The sequence below is a fragment of the Euleptes europaea genome, chromosome 12 (genome assembly GCF_029931775.1).
Source record: "Euleptes europaea isolate rEulEur1 chromosome 12, rEulEur1.hap1, whole genome shotgun sequence".
Taxonomy (NCBI): domain Eukaryota; kingdom Metazoa; phylum Chordata; class Lepidosauria; order Squamata; family Sphaerodactylidae; genus Euleptes; species Euleptes europaea.
The window spans coordinates 32,500,597-32,522,413 of record NC_079323.1 but is presented as its reverse complement, the minus strand read 5'-3'; the positions used below and the strand labels follow the sequence as shown (position 1 = coordinate 32,522,413).

General features: G+C 47.9%; 1 protein-coding gene across 1 annotated transcript in view; it reads left to right on the top strand.

The window, feature by feature from the left end:
• Positions 1–10,969: 10,969 nt before the first annotated feature.
• ATP1B1 (ATPase Na+/K+ transporting subunit beta 1) overlaps positions 10,970–21,817 on the top strand; it is a 33,796-nt gene continuing 22,948 nt past the window's right edge. Inside the window, exons 1-2 of the mRNA XM_056858310.1 lie at positions 10,970–11,113; positions 17,160–17,288. Coding sequence (XP_056714288.1) covers positions 11,014–11,113; positions 17,160–17,288 — 229 coding nt within the window. The 5' untranslated portion in view covers positions 10,970–11,013. The remainder of the gene's footprint in view (positions 11,114–17,159; positions 17,289–21,817) is intronic.

Genomic DNA, 21,817 nt, shown 5'->3' with positions numbered 1-21,817 from the left:
TGTGAATTTTCTGTGGGCTTATGTTCGAACTAGGGCTGGGATAGATGAACCTTTGGTCCAATCCAGCATTGCTTGACAAATTATAAATCAGAGCTCTTTATTTAATTTATTTTTCACATTTGTACTCTTATAACCCTCTTCACCCTGTCTTGTGATCACAGTTTCTCCTTATCACTTTATGAGGGGAAATGGCATGTGGTGTTTGATAATCTGAAATCACGTCCTCACACTCATCTACGTTTATGACATTGTAAGGGGACTTCACTTCTTTCACCTTTCCCAGACTCTGCCTCTCTCATGGGTTCTATGTAGCCTTGGCCATGCATACAACTGGAGTATGATCAATACAACATCTACTATGGATATCAATGTTTATTTATTTTTAAATCGCCTTTTAATATACTGCACTGCCCAAGAAGCAGCCTGAACAGAAAGTAAATGGAACTAAACTAATTGCTTGCGAACTGGTGATATTGGCAATAACTCAACCACACCATGTAGGCATTGACTAAGCATGCCAGTTCACATAATGAATGAGATAGATCCTACTACTCCATTGAGCAAAGTTTGAAGGCTGAGTGACCCTTCTTCCATGGGAAGAGCTCCTTTAGTTGGAGGGAGGCTCCTTAGGCTGGAGGAAAGGACTTTGCACTGTGGAGCGGTAGGATAGGGGTAGGATCCATCCCAATGTTTCAGCTGGGCTCTGTGATGGCTTCATGCAATGCAAGGGAACTGCATAAGTGCAAAACAGATCACACTTTTGTGTTGAAAGCCTGTTGCCGAACTGTAGAGCCAGAAGCCCTTTGCATTATATCTGAGGAGGCTAAGGAAGGGCCCCTGCTTAACTTTTATCTGTAGTATTGCCAAACAGCTTTTATTAAATCAAAGGTGATTTTTTTTTTACCGGTGAGTTGCAACTGCACATAGCAAAGTATTCCATTCATTTGCACTAGAATACCAGTTATCATGTCCTCTTCTGCTAGTGGGCATGCAACCACAAACTGCACATTCTCCATAAGGTCAGTGAGCCCACAGCCACAGGAGGAGGATTTTAGCATGAATAGAATGCAAAAGATAACCTGGCAGCAGCGTTGGGACAGATAGACATAATACACCTCTTCTTTGCATGTAGTGGTGAACATTTTATGTTCATCATCCACATTAAAGAGTTTTGCAGCACCCAGACACATTTTTGTGACACAGCTGTTATAGATAAGCCCCTATTTCATCAGCTATGCAAAGTGGACATGTGAAGTCAACAGATACATGCAGAACCAGAGGGTGGGAAACTGTTGTACAAGGTGGAATTCACCACTGCATACACAGATGCTGAAAATAGATACAATTTGGCAGATCAGGACTGCCAAATTTTAAACAGGTCCCTGTAGCTATGCCTTTAATATCAGTTTGATCTGCAGAACATTTCTTGTATACCACCATGCCATGAAAAGCTTCAGCTGCCCATTTCTGGTTATTAAACCTCTATTAAAAAGCAGGATATTTTCCCCCTGACAAGTTGGCAACCTTACCATCAACAGAGACCAGTTGGCAGTCCTTACCATCAACCACCAACAGAGTCCAACAAAGGACTGGGTAGAACTACATTTTTCCCCTGACCAGTTGGCAACCTTACTATCAACAGAGACCATCAATTGAAGTCAATGAGGTCTACTTGGGGACGGACTGGGGCTCAGTGGTAGAGCATCTGATTTGCAAGCAGAAGGTCCCAGGTTCAATCTCTGGTTAAAAGGATCAAATGATATGAAAGACCTCCACCTGAGACCCTGGCCTTGAGGACTGTTGCCAGTCAGGACAGGCAATGGTATGACTCAGTGCATGACAGCCTGGTGCGTTCGCATGAGATTCAGTTACTAAGGGAAAGTGAAAACTGACAAATGGAGAAAAGATCATAGGCTGCACACCAAGCTTGTTTTCAACTTTGCAAAAAGATATTTCATGTTACAACATAATGGGTCAGCTTTTAGAACTCCACCCCAATTTTCAATCAACCCCTCTAATGCACATTTAATTTACAACAACTTCACCTAGTCTCTGTTTTGCAAATAACTCTCAGTAATTGGATTGTTATTTTAGGACTGGGTGGAACTACATGTTACTTCTAACTCAGTGATCTCTTTCCTGCCTGAGGTCAGGAGTGGGATGAGACATTGGGCTGTTTAACCCTTTCTTTCCAGAGTTAATGTGCATAAGATCACCTCTCCCCTCATGCCCACAGGCTCTTCTTTCCGAGAGAACAGAGACATGGGGCGGCTCAAAGATGCATAGAGCTCAGAACTTTTTTTTATTAAGTGCTGTCTCTCATAGGAGAGATAAAATCTAGCCACATGACTCCTAGCAAAACAAAACTTTGCTTCTCAGACAATACCACAATTTAACCGGGGTGTGTGTGTCAAATCCTTGTTTAATTCAGGGGGTTCCAGTGAGAGGCACAAGACAGAGTTACAATGTCAGAGATGGGCATTTCACTGTATTATATGGACATTTCACTCCTGTTTGTAGAGCTGATCCCAATTGTCATGAAGCCTTTTTGATCATGTTGTATTACTTACCCAGAGGTTGTGCCTGGATTTATAAAGTACTTACACAGAGCTATCCTAATCTAGTCTTGTTTACTCAGAAGCAAGTCCCGCTAAGTTCAATGGGTCTCACATTTCCCAGACAACTGATAGTTATGTTCTTTTTTCCTGAATTAAAATTTGAGGCACATTTCATTTTGACACCCCAAAAGGTTTACTGTTAGATTGTCTCTGAATAACCCCAGCCCACGGGGAAAACTCATCTCACGGTTCTGCATGAGTCACTGATCTGGGCACGCTTCCTGATTGAATAAGTAGGAGCAACTGAAGGATCCACCTTCACCCAATGATGAAGTCCAATTACTCAGCCTCCCCCACAGAATAAGTGAATGTCCATTTAAAATTATTTTTAAAGCATTTTAAATTTGTATGGCTGATTTTTTTTCCCAAGCAAACAAATTTTAAGCAGGCATTTAAAAAAGGTAAAGGTCCCCTGTGCAAGCACCAGGTCATTCATGACCCATGGGGTGACGTCACATCCTGAAGTTTACTAGGCAGACTTTGTTTACGGGGTGGTTTGCCAGTGCCTTCCCCAGTTGTCTTCCCTTTACCCCCAGCAAGCTGGGTTTTCATTTTACACCTTCGAAGGATGGAAGGCTGAGTCAACCTCAAGCCGGCTACCTGAAACCGACTCCCGTTGGGCTCGAACTCAGGTCATGAGCAGAGCTTGGACTGCAGTACTGTAGCTTACCACTGTGCACCACGGGGCAGGCATAGCAGAGAAAAAGAACTGCAGAGGTGTTCCGCACACTCGAGTTCCAACGGTGAGCACAGAGCTGGAGTCTATAGATAAGAAGGCAATGCTTTTAACATGGAGACAAGGACGAGGTCTATTTCTTAGCCCCACACCCAAATGGCCACTAGTTAGATACACTGGTGAAAAAAGAAAATTTAAAACTAGGAAGAATGGATAGGGAAACATTGTTAAGACTGCTGAGACACACCTATCTTATTTTCTACATCTTAATTTTAAAACTAAAAATGATACGATTCTTAAATTTGCCATGTGGATTCTTAAAGTGAGGTCCAGTTAAAAAATGTTCTCAAGAAACATAGCAGTTGTCCAGAATAAATAAGAAAACAACACCCGAGCTAACCCAGCAATTGGAGATGAAAAGGAGGAGTAGGGAGGCATCATATTCATGACTTTTACAGCCCATTCCTGAGCTCTTGGCCCAAAAGAGCTCAGGAGGAGTGCAAGTGCCCATGCTGGCATCTGGGCTGCTTGTGCTGGCGCCTGGGTCACTAGCGCCGCCACGAGAGGCAGGGATGCCGCCGTTGGGCTGCTCACGCCAGCCTCCCTGCGCTGCCATGGCAGTGCAACCCAGGGACTCCAGCTTGGCCTCCTGCCGGTGCCCCACCAGTGCAAAGCCGTGAACCAGAATCCCGGGGGGTGTTCCCGGGGTGTGCTGCCCCCCCCCCGGGTACACCGCATACAAGAACAACATTGCTGCACCAACTTTTTGCTGGCTCAGCTTCGCTGTTTTCAATGGGGCAAAATGCCCCATTTTAAAAAAAAAACATTTTAAAGGCTTTTTAAAGGCTGGGGAACGGCTTTGGAGGCGCCGCAGTGGTGCCTCGGCCGCCGAAGGCTCAGGAATGGACTGCCTGAGGCACTGTCGAGAACGGATTTTTAAAATTCAGCCATACAAATTTAAAATGCTTTAAAATAATTTTATAATGAACGTGGTTATTTTTTAAACTCCCTCATTTCCTTTTTATTTTCTAATGAAGACAAACAGAAATGCCTTCTGAACAGTCTTTTCACATTTTTATTTTCATTATAGGACCACACAGATTACAATGGGTTACCAAAGATTTATGAACAGGGAATTTTTTTATGCAGAATGTTTTTTTTTTTAGCAAGATCCACATATTAAGGGTTACACTTATGTCCCTTTACTACTTGCTTTAGAAAAAGCACTTACTGTGGTAGTTCTAAGGGTCATCATCATGCTTCCTGGTGTCTATGCTATTTCCCCCCAAAACAACTCTGTTTGTGAAGCTGTCCACTGTAAAAGTGAGAAACTGTAACCTTCTCAGTGCCAGGTCCAGAATGTAAAACCAGTGACGAGGGATGGTGATCTACAGTGCAATATCAAAGTCCTCTAGTTACTATAGCTAATATGCAAGACTGACTCTGAAGCTTTAACAGGGGTTTTGACATCAAAAGCCCCACTCTAATGAAGCTGAGAATCTTTCTGGCCATTCTGACAGTAATTCTCCTTTAGCTAAAGCTAGGTTGTGGCTAACTCCCAACTGAGTATCCTTCAGGTCTCAGGTTCTGGACCTGTTGCAGATTCAAATCTTGCCACTGAGCAAGTTGATGACGGAGGTGGGATTTGAATCCAAGGCACTCAGCTTTGCATGAGACAACTGAGCTATACTTGTACACACGGGCTGAACAAATCCTCCTCCCCATTCTCTACACATGCTGGTTTCTAACTTACCCAATGTATGGCCAAGCCCACTGTGCTGACTAAATGAGATGTATCCCACTTAATTGGATTGCCCATTTTGCCACACCACCCACCTCCTGCCTCTTGGGCCATGTGGGATAGGCACTGATAGCAGACAAGAAATACACCTTCATTCCATTTGCTCTGCCCATGAGGTACCCAAGAGGATCCCTTCCCCCCCCCCATACGGAATTAGTATTTCTGTGTTCGACAAAGGCCAGATATTAAGGGCACAGTTTTCCAAAGCTGACACCTGAACAGATAGAAAATCCCACCTCCAGGCTGCATTTAAAATGAGCACGTCTGATAAACAGGCAGATATGTTATTGTTCTGGTGTGCGTGGCTGCCAACTTTCCTGACCCTGAAGCAAATGTGGATCAATTAAATCTACCAAGCAGAACTTCTGCTTTTGGATCACGTGAGTCAGCTCCGTGATTTCTAGAATATACCCTGGAGTAAGTGTGCGTTCGGGGAAATTGGTTTTTGGTCTATATTAAGCCCGTTTGAAGAGTAAAATCCATATGTGCAGATCCATCCATATCTGAGATGCCTGTGAAATGATGGAGATATGGATCCAGATTGCCATTATGAGTCTAGAATAGGGGTCCCCAGCCTTTTTCAGCCTGTGGGCACCTCTGGAATTCTGGCACAAGGTGGTGGGCGCAGCCACAAAATGTCTGCTTCAGGAGGCAGAAACAGACACAAAATGGCTGTCACGGCTTACCTTTAAACTCATAGTGAAGATCCTTGTGCTATGGTGGCAGCTGCTTCAAAAATCTGCGCAGCAAATCAAATCTTCAGTGGCCCACCAGAAGCCCTGCTGGGCCAATGCTCTACCTGGTCTCACTCCCTTCCTAAAAACATTTGGTGGGCACCAGGAAAGGTGTGTTTAGGTGCCATGTCACCCATGGGCACCATGTTGGGGACCCCTTTTTAAAATGATCAAGCATGCTAACAGAGGAGAGGACAGATCATTGGCCTATTGGCTTTGATGTCACAATGGTCATTCAGGGATGTACCTCCTTACTGCCATACCTAGGAAAATGGGACGTGAGATAGGGCTCTACCCCACAAGAAAAGTCAAATCTTCTAGCAGTCCCATCACAATATCTTTTTCACCTTAAATCAAACCCTACTCTGAACTTTACATGTGAATGGGGTAGACCTGTGTTTACAGGTGCAAACCAGCTGCCGCCTGGTATAATCTCAACCACGTATTACTTTTCCATCCCTCTACTGCCCAGGCCAGGGAAGTAGTTCAGAAAGAGGTGCAGAAGCATTCGCAGATACCTAAATGACTATTATGGAGATAGTATAAGGTAAGAAAGTTGTAGTATACTGGTAGTTGGCAAAAGTAGCCACAGATGGGCAAAAGGGGACTGAGGACTTGTTCAAAAAAGGTGAATCCGAGTGGCCCTTGACAAGTATGCGGAGTCAAGAACTGTCTTAGTGATTCTGGGGCCCTGGGCAAAAGTCCTCGATAGCTTAGGGGCCCAGAATTACTGTCCCCCATTGCTGCCCTCCCCAACAGGACCAAGCAAGAGGTGACCCTCACTTATGGTTGCCAGGTACCTCTTCGCCACTGGCGGGAGGTTTTTGGGTGGAGCCTGAGGAGGGTGGGATTTGGGAGGGGGAGGAACTTCAATGCCATAGAGTCCAATTGCCAAAGCGGCCATTTTTCTCCAGGTGAACTGATCTCTATTGGCTGGAGGTCACTTGTAATAGCAGATCTCCAGCTACTACCTGGAGGTTGGCAACCCTACCATCACCCTGTGCAAGGCGGGTGGGAGCCACCACTGCTGCTGGAAGCCAGCTGGCTGAAGTCTCAGATGGGGCAGCTGCAAGAGGCAGCAGGAGCCCCCTCTTCTTTTCTCCCCTCCCTCAGGGGTGAGGCCATGGGGCAGTTGGGACTCCTCAAGTGTGGGCCCAGGGCAACTGCCCCTGTTGTCCATAGGCTATGACCACCCCTGAGCACCATTGTATGTGGGTGGGAGAACGCAATCTTGCACAAGAGACCACAAGGTATGCTACATGTGCAGTTCTGTAGAAAACAGCTTTCTCTGTGCAAGCTCTCGGGTCAGGAGAACAACCCAAGTTAGCACGTGCACACACTCAATAAAATAATGCGTTGACAATCTTGAAGAGATTGAAGGAGTTAGATTGGGCCAGTACGGTTGGGAGGGCCAGACGTACTTGCTCCGGTCTGGTCTTGGGACTCCCCCCACCAGAGAAGCTTCCAGAGTTCCACTTTACGGTTTCAATCTTCTCACATCGTCGGGCTCTCCTTTTAGTTCGTTTAAATGCCTTTCCATCCATGGTCATGTTGGGCAGATATACCGGGATACTTTTTCCAGACCGTCTCTGCCCATGTAACACGGGTGAAATTGAAACGTTGGACCATCTGATGTTCCGCTGTCCTTGCTGGTCTCAAGATAGAGATGCTCTTATTGCTCCAATCCTCACCAGCTTGAACCTCCCTCTACATGCCTGGATGTTGCCTTTTTTGCTTGGTGACTCAACTAATGGTGCAGCCACATCAAATGTTGTCTGCTTTTTGGCCAGAGTGGCTGCTCTCAAGAAGAAAGAACTCTCAACACCTACCTCTGGCCATTTTTAGTCAGTTCGCTCCACCCCCAGTTTATTTTAGTTACTATTTTTACTTATTGGGCTGATGCCTAATTTTTAGCATTGTTAACTTAAGATTGTATTATCCTTATCATGTTTACTATGTATTATGCTTCCTATCCTCCCTCTTCTTCTCCCTTCCTTTCCTCCTCCCTTGGTCAAAGGCTGCGGTCATAGACCTAATAATAAATTATAAAATAATGCATAGCTTTTTTCTCACTGCCTTTAGTCTGACCGCCCTGCTCTGTATGTGTTGCTGCAGCATTCTCCCAGGTATAAAACCGTGCATATATTTTCCAAGGTCAAACAGGAGCAGACACATACTGGCCAGCTCCCTTCTGCTTCCCTTCCCTGATCTCCTCTACATCCTGATCTCTCCTTAGTTCCCCACTTTTGCCTATTTTCCCTCTTCCTCTCTGATGGTGGGTTGTTGCCACATCTCTGAGCCCAGATTCTTAGCCGTGACCTTTTGTAGATCTTTCCAGATGACATATCACTTCCTCATTCCTATTTGGCCTTCAAATACACACAGGTGTTCCAAATATGCAAATGCAGGAGGGCTGTGCTGGCATGGTTTGGGGTATACTGTTGACACGAAGGATTCCATTCTGGTATCTGAATGTCACTAAGACAGAGTGCAGCAGGAATCAGAATTGGGGGGTGGGGGAGAAGACAGAGACACTGGGCGAGGTACGTCCACAATCTGTCACTGCGTCACATTGCTCTTCAAGAACCTTGCAGGCATGTGGTCATAAGGAAATATTCTATATGAACACATGAAGCTGCCTTATACTGAATCAGTCCATCAGAGAGCCAGCGTGGTATAGTGGTAAAGTGTGGTGGTTTGGAGCGGTGGAGTCTGATCTGGAGAACCGGGCTTGATTCCCCATTCCTCCACATGAAGCCAGCTGGGTGCCCTTGGGCAAGTTACAGCTCTGTCAGAGCTCTCTCAGCCCCACCTACCTCACAGGGTGTCTGTTGTGGGGAGGGGAAGGTGATTGTAAGCCGGTTTGAGTCTCTCTTAAGTGGTAGAGAAAGCCGGCATATAAAAACCAACTCTTCTTCTTCTTATCATCATCTACTAAGACTGGCAGAGGCTCTCCAGGGTCACAGGCTGAGGTCTTTCATATCACCTACTGTCTGAACTTTTTAACTGGAGATGCCAGGGATTACCTGGAACCTTCTCCATGCCGAGCAGATGCTCTACCACTGAGTCAAGGCCCCATTCCAAAAAGGAAGGGTCTTGTATTAACAAAGCATATCCACCTCTTGGTCATCAGGAGATCTCCAGGCCTGCTTGTCACAACCACTGAGGTTGGTGTGTCTGGCCCAATGCCCATGAAGCTCCCTTGGACTGTTGTTTCTCAATCCAGCCCTTAGTACTACAAGTAGTAGAATGCAAAATCATTAAAATCATGAGGGAGATTGGCTGCCCCCTCCCATATCTCGCTCGAGCAGTGTGGGACACTGTAGCTGCCAGCCACTCAGTTGAAGGCAGGGTTATTTTCCCCAAGACTGAACCTTTCCAGCGTGGTATAGTGGTGGTTTGGAGAGGTGGACTCTGATCTGGAGAACGGGTTTGATTTTCCACTCCTTCACATGAGCGGCAGAGGCTGATCTGGTGAACTGGATTTGTTTCCCCACTCCTACACATGAAGCCAGCTGGGTGACCTTGGGCTAGTCACAGCTCTCTCCGCCGCACCTACCTCACAGGGCGTCTGTTGTGGGGAGGGGGAGGGAAGGCAATGGTAAGCAGGTTTGATTTTTCCTCAAGTGGTAGAGAAAGCTGGCGTATAAAAACCAACTCTTCTTCTTCTTCCCCATGGAAGCATTCACCATGCAGGGAGAAAGCAGGACTAGCACGAAGTCGACCCCGGGGAGGGCACTGCCAGGGCAAGAAACCCGCAGGCATGGTGCTGCAAGCAGACAAGTCCCTCCCTTCCCCCCCTCCCCCCAGCTCCACCTTCTGTGGGCGGCATCTCTGGGAGGGAGGCGCGGGAAGAAGCAGAAGAGTAGGCCAAGCAGGGCCTCCGGGCGGGACCTGAAGGGCATCTCCTAGCGCAGCCCCCTTCGCTATGCCGAAATATTTACTTCGATGCCTGGGTGCTCCAAGGCCCAGGAAGAAAAAAATGCAGGCTCCCTGGAAGCATGCCAAATGGCCCCCAGCAGTGCCAGGCAGCGACCTCCTCTCTGCGTTGCGCCCACCTTGGCGCATTCCCTGACACAGAACCTTTCTATCTACCTGCGTGTGCAATTCCACCCGCCAACGTTACCAAAATAAGCAAATATTTAAAAAAAAAATTAACCGGGAGGCAATCGCGCCAGGAGAGTTAAGCAGTTCGAGCCTTTCGGCCTCCACGGCTGCTTTTCCAGCGTGATCTCCTTTCCCCCCCCCAGTCCCTCCCCCCAGGTAAGCCGCGTGTGCGGCCGCCTCTCCCGCCACCTTAAACGAGCCCGCCTAGCGATCCGCAGGGCTTCGGCCGGCCAGCGCCGCCCCTGCCTACCAACCTCGCCGCCGCTTTTTTTCTCTCTGCAAGGCGAGCTACGGAAGCAGCCGGAGCCCCTAGCCTCGCTTCCAACCCCCCTCCTCCATTACAGACACTGTCCCCCCTCCTCTTTTTATCTGCAGGGCTCAGCTCTGCCTCCCGCCTCCCAGCGAAGGGAATTGCAAGGGGATGCCGGCCGGCGCTCGCCGCTGCCTTGCGCGCGCCTGCGAGCAGGTGCCTAGACCGAGGGGGAGGGGGGGAGCGGGGAGCCTCTCGCCCTTGCAGTCTCCCAGCCCCACCGACAGCCGTGCCCACCCCCCTGGACAGCCGGAGGCCTCATTGGCTACCGGCATTTCGGTGGGCGGAGCTCTCCCCTCGTGTCGGGCGATATAGCCAGCACGAGTGGGAGGGGACTGAGCTAATTTTTTTCCCTCCTTGGGCAGACCAGGTTCGCTTTCTTCCCATCCCCTGGCTCTCCTTTTTTTTTCCCCCACCCCTCCTCCTTCACCACCACCACCACCACCATCATCATCATCATCCCTGCTGCCAGAAGCAGGTCCCTCCAGCCCAGCGAGCGCGCCTGTACATATAGATCTATAGATAGATGTGAGGCTCTCCCGGCAAGGATTATTTTTCCGCACACCTTGCTTAGGGTGGCGCCCCGCAGCCGGCGCACAAAGAGCGGCTTTCTCTGCCCGGCGGGGAGAGTCCGTGGGCGGGAATCGCCGGAGGCGCTCGGAAGGCGGTGATCTTGTCAAGGGGACCGAAGGCTCTCTCTTTTTTCTTTTCCCTCTCCCCGCCGTCGCTTTTGCAAAGGCTGCCTGCGGTAAGGCCGATCCTCGCTCATGGCGCACGGGAAAGCAAAGGAAGGGGATGGCAACTGGAAGAAATTTATCTGGAATTCAGAGAAGAAGGAGTTTCTCGGGAGGACCGGAGGCAGTTGGTGTAAGTACCTTCCCCCGCTTTCTCTCGAAGCCCTCCTCTGTGTAGCATAGATGCAGGTCTATGCGCTAAGGATCCCACGAGGAGAGCGCCTGTGGACCGGCGCGCGGCTGAAGCGCAGCGGCGGCGGCCCCTCGGCGTCGACCTCGCCACCTCTGGATCCAGGGCAGGCGGCTGGGCGAGGCTCGGGCGACCGGGCGTTAATCGGCACGGGCGCCCGCTTGGCTCCTCCGCCGGCTCGCGCGTGTGGGCTCGCGCCGGGTTTCCGAAACGCACCCAAAGTCTCCTTGGAGGGGAAGAAAAAAGCAAGGCCAAGTGTCGGGGGTGGGAGGACCGGCCGTGAAGGGCCCTCCTGGCCTCCCTCCGGGCGGCTTTGCACGGGTGGGGGGCGCTGGTCCCCGTCCCCCCCCCCGCCTGCCCTTGAGGTGGGCGAGTGGCGCGTCGTGTGGCCGCCGACGGTCCGAAAGACGCGGGTTGTTTGGCGAAAGGGGGCTGGGCGTCGCTGAGGCCGTGGGGAGGGAGGCAGGGGGGGGGGCTCCCCTGCGGGAACCAGCGGCGCTGGGGCTGGCTGGGGCGGTGGGCGAGGGGGGCCGGATCCTCTGGCGCGCCTTGCCGCTGCGCGCCCTTGCCCTTCTCCCGGGCCGCAGCCTGTTGCCTCTGCGTCGAGGAAAGGGCGGCTCGGTTGTCCCCTCGCTTTCTCTCTCCCCCCCCACCCCGTCCCCGCCGGCAAAGGTCGTGCTGAAGGGCGCTGAGGTAGTCAAATCTGAGTCGTGACTGCGGCCGGGGTGGAGTGGGTGGGGAGAGGGGGGGAGGCCGCCTCCTCCTCCTCTTCCTTCTCCTTCAGCCGTGGAACAGCCACTGCAACGTTTGGGGAGGGCGCCACGCTAGGAGGGGGGAGGGGAAAGGACACGCGTGCTCCGTCTCTGGAGACAGGGGTGTGGGTATGCCAGGGGCCCTGCTTCCCACTTCCCCGCCCCCCCCCCAAGTTGCCATTGTGGAAAAGGGGTTCTGGAGAGTTGTGGCAATGGGAAGTCTGGGGAGGCTGGCCCGGCTCCAAAGGGTTAATAATGCATCACCGCTCAAGGTTAGTCAAGGTGACGCCTTCCCGGCAAGAGGTAACCGGAGAGGGTTGGCATCCCTGGGGAAGGTGGGGTGGGGTGTGTGCCGCCACGGAAAGCCCTGAGCCTGAGGAGGCATCTTCTGGAGGGGGCTATTCGAGGCTGGGAGAGGAATTCTGTCCTGTCTCCAATGGCACCTTCCTGGAGTTGGAGGAGGCCCAAGTGAGCCGCCCGGGAGTAGGAGAGAAAAGGTCAGGTGGGAGAGGAGAGAAGGAGGTTCAGGAATAACAAAGTCCTTGAAGGCTGTCTCCTAGCAACTGAATGCAACTTGGATGAGACTGATGTTCAGGGCACAGAAAACCGTTTTTCTTATTGCTGCCCTCCCCCCCTCCTTTCCTTTTCTGGACAAGGATCTAAACCGCATCCCAACTGCAGGACCCAAACCATCACGTTCTGTGTTGCACAAGCTAAGTCAAATCACTGAGGTACCAACATAACCTTCATACTTGATCTGGGTCTCTGCCTCCATGCTGTCTATGCAGCAGATGGTTCGTATCATTTCCAAAGCATGACTTTTCCCTAAAGCTGTAGATGCCAGAGTATAGAGGGTCTTTGATTTGTATCTCCTACCCTGTCTGAGGAGGTAACTTTCTTTTGACAGGGTTCCTTTTACGCCAGCAAACAAGATATGTGCACATTTCCCCCTTTTCATTGATGAGGGACAAGGTCTGACCCAAAAAACCCCATAGGAGAGCATGAAAGCATGCCTGGGGCCTTCTGCCTTGAATGTGTTAGATATGGCTGCCCTTGAAGGAAAGGGTAGAATGTCCTTGAGCTCCTACCTCTGCTGGGGGTTTAACAGGCTGAGTTTCTCTCTAGATCACTGCATCAAAAAAAACACCGCTTATCTAGAACTTTCCATCCCCTTCCAAACTATTTGTTCAAATTTAGAAACATTTAACAATAAGCAAGGTCAAAGCAGCAAATGACTCTGAAAAAGGGGGGGAAGGAAAATTCATTGTTCTTAAAGATAAAAAATGAATGTGTTTAGTAACAGCTGGTTTCTAAATGGTGCTTTGGAGTGGGGAAGAATCAGAAAGGCTGGGGTATATTTTAAATGATTTGGATGTTGGGACGAGACCTTCTGTAGCGGCTGGCCTTGGCACCCTCTTTGGGCTGAATCTACCCAGTGCCCTCTTTTGGGTGCCACATCTGGGAGCTTCCTGGTTTGGAGCCTTGGCTGAAATCTGTATGAAAGGCAGAAAATGCTTTCTTAATTGATCGCTGGTGGGTGGGGTCCATTGAGTGAGAGTTTTATAACTCCACCAGATGTTTTAGAGATCCACAAGGGTGCAAGGCACAAGGGGAAGACTTCTTCAGAGAAATTACACAAGAGCCCAAGAGTCCTTAAAAACAGGGTGTAATCTTTAAGGTGCTCCCAGACTCCTGTGTAATTTTGCTACAACAGGCTCCCATTATTACCCCTCTGGAATTAATTTCTTCAGTGCAATCCTTAAACAAGACATCAGATATCTGGTTGCTGGAAGGACAGTGAGTCGACTTTTTTCATAACAGCTGAGGATCTGATCCATATTTTAGAAAGCATGTTGGCTGGTTTAATTATTTTTCATTGCATTCGAATCTATGTCTTCTATAGTACAGTGGAGACTGCCTCTCTCAAGATTGTGAGTGATTGTTTAACACCCTGCTTGGAAATTTGGTTTACGCATATGTCACCTTTGGTATTCAGAGCTCTTCTTTTGATATCCCCCCCTTACAAACCCCACTGCACCTTCCTTGCCATCAGCAGGTTCCTCTTTAGCTCATTACAGCAGCACCTCCTATGATTGTACTCTGGAAAAAATGTCCAAATCTCTTGAACGTCACAGTATTTGCCTACCGCTGCCTGGTAACCAAAGAGTGTGTTAACCCTGAGAGTGCTAAAACTGTTGTGAGGTTGGTTGCAATGTGTAACCTCCCTTGTCTCTCTCATCCCCTCTGGAGGGGAAAGGTCTGTTTTAGTAGGTTTTCCTCTTTCACTAGCATGCCTGTCAGTAGCTAGAACTTCTCTTGGTCTGCCTCTGTCTGTTCCCCTTTTGAGTTGCTTCAGACAAATATTTGTTCGAAAAATTACCAGGAGCTTTTTGGAACATATTCTGTAGTCTTGCAGTGACTCTTCAAACCCCACCCCTCATTTTAACATACTTTGCTGCTATGGTTTTACTGCCATAGAGAAAAGCTGGGCAGGGGCTACTTTCCCAAAGTCTGCCTGGTAACATCTGGTACAGCCTATTACTATACAGCTAGTCAGGAGATATAATCCTTGCAAACTAGTAACTGATACAACCAGATTTCAAAGCTTTAGAAGTTCATTGGAAGAAGCCATGTCAATAAATACGTCTGGAGTTTTTTCCTTCCCCCTCCTTTAAACAAAACTCTTAATCGCTTATGTAATTTGTACACTAATCTGATTTCAACTCACTGTAGCCAGAATGTGTAGTTTTATTCACTCGCTTTGTAAGATCACCTTTTCCTACTTGTCTTTTGAGAAAGCATGTTTTTGCAAGTCACACACCAAAGACTGAGTGTCGTGTCAGAATTAAAACTTAGGTATGATTGGAGAAAAGACACTGACTCTATGGAGATATGCCGTGCATGGTGATTTGCTCAGATGTGTTATAGATCAATTTGCTTTTATGCATCTTCACCAATGGGTATGACTCCTATGAGTAAGCACATTCACTTGATACTGAAGCCCAGTTCAAACTGATCTGAAGACCCCCAAAGTAGTGCATGAGCTTCTGTTCCCCACACTTGTGTAGATTATCACATGTGGCATGAGACCTCCATGCATAAGTACCCTGGCTACAAAATACATCCATAATTTCTTGTGGCAGAAGAATCACATGTAATGGGCATGCAGTTCTAATCATACATCTTGTCGATCACATATGATGCACAAACTGGGGTCCAGGTGAGATGTACAAATTCAAGGGTTGGGTTTCAAGTAAATGCTTACTGACCTTGAATCTCACTAAGAATATATGAGAAGAGTGCTGCTGGATAGTCTAGCATTCTGTTTCCATCACTGACCAGCTAGATACCCCAAGGAAGCTAAGGACATGAAGACAACAGGCTTCCTCTGTTTTACGTGCCCAGCACTTGCTGTTCAGAGGTATATTACTTGGAGGTTGCACATATCTTTTGGGCTCGACTGTCATCAATACGTCAGCAACACCCAGCTATGTATTTCCTAATCCAAATTTCCTGGTGATGCTGTGGAAGTCCTGAATCGCTGCCTTTCCACTGTACTTAAATTAACTATTTTAGCAAATTGAAACTACCGTAAGTCCTGACGAAACAGGAGTAATGCTGTTTGGGAAGGCTGAGATCTTGAAGGACACTGTACTTTCCACCTTCAGTGGGGTTCAGCTGACCCTTACTGACTCCATCAAGAGCTTAGGGGTTATTCTGGATCCAACGAAAGTGCAGGAGGAACACGTCAATGCAGCTGCAAAAAAACACTTTCTAGTAACTTAGTTAACCCCAAGATGGCCCCCTACCTTGACTCCATTTGTCTGGCCACCTGCATCCATGCCACGGTAACACTGAGATTAGACTGATGTTAGGCTCTCTGCATAGGTCTCCCCTCAAAGTCAACTTGGAGACTCCTGTTGGTGCAGAATGCTGCAGCTCAGTTGTTATCAGTAGTTAGACAGAGCACGCGTATTGGCCCCATTTTGCATTCACTCCATTGACTGGAGTTACCGGGTTCAATTCAAGGTACTGGTAATCAAAAAGCCCTTCATGGCTTTGTACCCTAATATCTGTGTGACTGCCTCCACCACCACCGCTTCAGTTATCTGAGCAAGGCCTTCTACAGGTCCAACCTTGCAAATGGGCAAGAGCAACAACTGCCCATGCATGTACATTTTCTCTCGTGGCTCCCACCTTATGAATAGGCCTGCCTGATGAGGTCAAGTAGGCTTCCGCTCCCCTGGCATTTTGCACGTTGTACAAAACTGAATTATTCAGGAGAAGAAGAAGAGTTGGTTTTTATATGCCAACTTTCTCCACCACTTAAGGAAGAGTCAAACTGGCTTACAATCACTTTCTCTTCTCCTCCCCACAACAGACACCCTGTGAGGTAGGTGGGGCTGAGAGAGCTCTAAGAGAGCTGTAACTAGCCCAAGGTCACCCAGCTGGCTTCATGTGTAGGAGTGGGGAAACCAACCTAGTTCATCAGATTAGTGTCCGCCGCTCATGTGGAGGAGTGGGGAATCAAACCTGGTTCTCTAGATCAGAGTCCACCGCTTCAAACCACCGCTCTTAACCACTACAGGAGGGCATTTTTACAAAGGCAACAAGGCTTTATTATAATGGAATTGATTCAGGAAGAGTGTTTTAATAAACGGAAAGAGACTGCACTATATCCTCTGTGCAGTATGTACCATCTGTATTATCCTATTAAGTACTTTCTGCATTGTTTAATATACCATATTAATACTTAGGTTGTGTTTCAGGTTTGTTCCATGTTTTCAACTTGGTCTTAATTTCCACAATCTCAATCCTATTACATTGCTTATTGGATGTCCTGTCCTATTGACTGCATCGATTTACACTGTGTAATCCACCTTGAGTCTCAGTGAGAAAGGCAGACATATATATATATATTGATTGATTTTATTTATAATAATGGTTTTTAATAGAACCATTAATTTGTCTAACCGGTTAGGGAAGTAGTTTGTGATGTTTACAGTTGCAGGCTGTGTGTGGAAACACACTAAATGGAATGAATTACTGTTTCTAGTCTGTGTTGCTTATTTTGGGCGGAGTGCACTTCTCGAGTGTAGTATTATTTCCCCCTCTTTTGTTTTAAGTCCCTTGAATTTCTGTCTCGGCCTGCTATTGTGCTTATAATCTTGAAGTTGGCCTAGTGCATAACTAGCAACGTGTACTTGATAGTGTATTTTTTTCCCCTCTTGTTACAGTTAAGATCCTTCTCTTCTATACGATCTTCTACGGCTGCTTGGCAGGTATCTTCATTGGGACCATCCAAGTCATGCTGCTCACAGTCAGTGAGTTCGAGCCCAAGTATCAGGACCGAGTTGCACCTCCAGGTAATGATGAGGACAGAGAGGCCACAAGAGCGGCATATTTTGCCTTTGGGGCGCTTGTGGGGTCTAGAGCTACAGCAGTGAACTTCTGGCTGCTTCTTTCAAAAGTTTTGTGGCCTTTTCTCAGATCTTACGGTTAGATCAGTTTTGTATCACAAGCTATATAAACTCTCTTATGTGTTGTCTTTTGTCCCACATTTATTCTTCTCTCTAAGGAGCTCAGAGCAACACCTCCTGTGAGTTAGACTAGTGTAAGATAGCTTTGGCCAAGGGAGTATTTGAGCCTGGGTTTTCTACATCCAAAGCCAGTGTTCTGCTCCATTGGTCTTTGGGAGCCACAGGTGTGTCATTTCCTGTTTTTGTGCGAATCACACCAGTGGTAACACCACCACTATCTTTTTGTTTACTTGTTGCCCTATAGCGGCCCATACAGTCAGGTGATATCCCTCTCTGTCCACTAGGGGGCAGGTTCTTTTTCTGAAGATGATGATGTTGGCTAGGGCCAGTCCAGAAAACGACACTCACATCCTCCCTTGCTTTTTTGTTGTTTAACTTAAGAGGAGGAAAGAAGACATACCAAATGCAAAAGTGGACGAAGACTCCTACACTTACAACAGTTCTTTAGTGGCGGTACTTTTAGGAAGTGCAGTTTTTCTCACTCCAGCATAGCAAGCCATATCTGCTAGAATCCCTTTTCTTGCACAGCTGTTTATGGTATCCTCCTTTGAATCATATAAAGCAAAGCAGAAAGATGAATGTATAAAGAAGATAATTTAGACTACGTGTCATGTTGCAGATTGAAATGAGAGTTGGGTCCTGCTGCACCACCTCCCCTTATGGTAGGCCGAAGAGCAGGCTGGAGGGAGAGGAGGTGCTGCTTGCTCCTCATTGGCTGCACCACACCCAGGCTGGTACAGGATGCCACCATGCCCATGGTGCTCCTTACCAGCCTGAGCACAGTGTGGCTGATGAGGAGGAGCCCAATGGTACCTACGACCTGCACGCCCAGGCGTGGTGCTTCCAACGAGGAAGAGCATGATGGTGCTCAGCTTTGTCTTTCTAGCCTGGGTACACAGCATGAAGCCAGATGCCTCTGTCTCCATGCTCCTCCCCCACAACTGGACTAACAGTGCCATCCTAAGCAGAGTTGCACCTTTCTAAGCCTAGTGATTTCAACGGGATTTAAAAGGCTGCAACTCTTCTGAGGGTTGCACTGTAATCCACGTCTGCCTTTTGTATCTTGATGTGATAGGACAATAGTGTGGGTGTTTTGAAGCAGAATAGATCCGTTAGTGCATATGGAAGGAAGCGCATGTGTTTGGTTCTTTTGCATTTGTGACTGGTCTCTTACAGCCCATTCCTGAGATTCGGGATGAGGAGGCGTGACCTCCCCGCCACATAAGTGCGTGTAATCACACGTTTACACACACTTACGCTAGCGGGGAGGGCAGTTCTGCCGGCGCCCAAGCGCCGTGGAGCTGCACCGTGCCCCACCGGCAGTGCGGCCTCTCCGTGGCTAAGGCCACCGTGTACAATGGCTGCACTGGCGTGGGGGTGGGGCGGGGGGAGGAGCCACCAGTTAGGTGGCTTCCTGTCCCCATTTGCGCCAGTACGCCGGTGCCGGGAACACGGTTGCTGCGCCTGCTTTTTAGCAGGTGCAACGTTGCTGTTTTCAATGGGGCAAGAGGCCCCGTTTAAACAAAAAACAGCCGCAAGATGGCTTTTTTTTGTTTCGCGGCATACACGAGATGGCTTAGGAGGAGGCGTGGCTGTTCCTCTTCCCCGCCGTCCGCCGAGGAATGGGCTGTTAGTGTTTTACTTCAGCAAAAGACACCAGTCTGTAGGCTAGTCTGCCTTGCCTATGGACAACCAGGCTGATCTGGCAGTGTAGCAGCTTACCTGGCTTGCTCCCTCTGGTTTCTGTTGCCTTCTCTGGTCCCAGCTGCTGCTGCTTTCTCACATTGCAAATGGCCTGAAAGCTGTTGGATACCAAGGATGGTGTGTGTGAGTCACATCCCTTCTTGCTCCGTGTAGAACAGCTGGGAATCTTCAGATGACATAATTAGAGGACATTGGCAAGGTGTGGGGCTGGAGGAGTGGACCCCATTAATGAGATGCAGCCTCTCTGCCAGTTTACGGCATGCAGAGCGAACCTCTTACACACCCGTGTCCAATTGAACTGCTCCACCTCCGTTGATTGCCCATGACTGAAATGATGGTGGCTGTCAAGGACGACACTTGGAACAATGCATTTATGTTTCTGTAGCAAGAGCTGGATCTGACTGTAGCCAAGGTGTGGGGTTTAAATAGCCCTCTTCATAGGACTGCAGAGTTTTTCAGTTCTAAGCCCATTGAAATCTATGCCCTAACATTCCACTCTTAATTGCCTTTGGGCGTATACGGACAGAATGATCAGCTTCTAGGAATTGGCAGGGATTTCTAAAAAGTGGGAATCCTGTATAAAACTAGTTCTCAGTAACTACTAGGGCCAAGAAATAGAACGCAGAGTAAGACTGTTAAGATGAAAAGATGGAGGTAGGGGCTACCAAAAGATGGAGGTAGATGTAGCTTCGATTCCCAATGAGTGGGGTAGCCAGGAACAAGTTTATTCCACTACCACCATGGTGCCAAAGTGTCTCTGTTGCTTAAGAATGAATGGCAGCCAGTCATTTATGTGGGGAAAACAAACAATGAAGAGCTGTACCTGTATTGAAGGCAAAATTGATCTTTAACCTGTCCTTCGCATAGTGTGTGCTGTGTACATCTCACTAGTTCCCAGCACCTTTGCAATATACAGGCTTTAACATCACACACCTACATACTACTGATTAAAAGGATGAGTTCTTTGTGAGAACGTTATATAAACTCGAGTCTTAAGATAGCAGATGATGGACTACAAATATATTATGAAACAAGCGTCTTTCCAAACACAATATGATTCATGGAATTGCGGAACATGTTTTAAATATTTTCATTTGGCACATGTAGTTTTGGTTCAGTTTAATAATAATTTGAAGCCCAGCAGGGTTATATTTTCCCTTCTCTCGTGACTTAAAATGGTGGAGCTATTAATTTGGTCATTGTGGCCTCTTGCCATTTTAAAAGAAAATGTACACATGTCAGATATGTGAACCTGAGCTGGGATATATATATTCCTGTGCGGTTTCATGTGATTCTCTCATGTCGTTTGTAATTCTTACTATTCCATGTCATTTCTTGGTTTTTAAGTGCCTTCTCCACTCCCAAATGTACAACTCGAGCTGAATGGTGGCTGTTCCAGACATGGACAGTAGGGGGCACTTACAAGATGGCTGTACCTGTAACTATTCCCGCAAGACTTATTACATAACACTTAAACACAAGAGACCAGGAACCTGGGCTTTTCCTTCTTTTTGAGACGTTAAGTGAGATCTAGATTGCCCCAAGTAAAGTTTTTTAGAGGATGATGCACATGGATGCATGTTGGCTTCCCAAAATCATTTTAGCTTATCTGCCTGAGACAAGGAAGGCTCGCTTTGGCATTAGTCAGTGAATGATATGGCGAGTGATACTTTGCAGCACTGTCTGCTGTAATGTGTTATTAATCAAGGGAGCACTGGGTTAAAGACTGCTGGTGCTTGTTGAGCCATATTGTCCGGCTGTGCATCTCTGAGTCATGGTGACACATCCTTTACTCTGCTTTTGCCTATGTGTAGCAAAACACACAAGCGGTCAAAGACGAGGTAATGCAGCGACCCCGATCCTGGGGAGGCTCCAATTTAAACCTTGCCCCTGTCAGGAGCTTCCCAGTTGTGCATGACATTGGCATGGTCCATATCCAGGCAGCAAGTCATTGGAAGACATCAACGTTTACTTTCTGATCAGTTTTGGAGCTTCAAATCCAAGGCATGATCAAGCTTTTTTGCATTAGGACATAAGAAGAGCCCTGCTGGATCAGAACAGTGGTCCATCTAGTCCAGCATCCTGTTTCACACAGTGGCTAAGCACTTGTTCAGGGGAGCTGACAAACAGGGTACAGGATATTTAAAACTTGTGGCTATACACATATGTATGAATCGAATTTCTGCTGCAAGTTATACTGTCTGAAAAGGCTTTCGGAAGTTTTTGGGAAGCAGCCCCGACAATGACTATGCAGCATTCCTCTTGATAAACTAGACAATATATAGTGTGCATTGTCAATCTGTGTTGCTTGTTATCTGGATGAGTACTGTAAATATCCCCACAACTGCAACTGTGGCTATTGACCTTGCCACGTGATGAGGGCAGTTAGTGTAATATTGAGCAACCTTTACAAACTCCAGCAGAGAGGGAGAAATAAGTAGGGTTGCCAACCTCCAGGTACTAGCTGGAGATTTCCCACTATTACAACTAATCTCCAGCCGATAGAGATCAGTTCAACTGGAGAAAATGGCCACTTTGGCAATTGTACTCTATGGCATTGAAGTCCCCTCCTCAAACCCTGCCCTCCTTAGGCTCCGCCCCAAAAACCTCCCACTGGTGGGGAAGAGGGACCTGGCAACCCTAAAAATAAG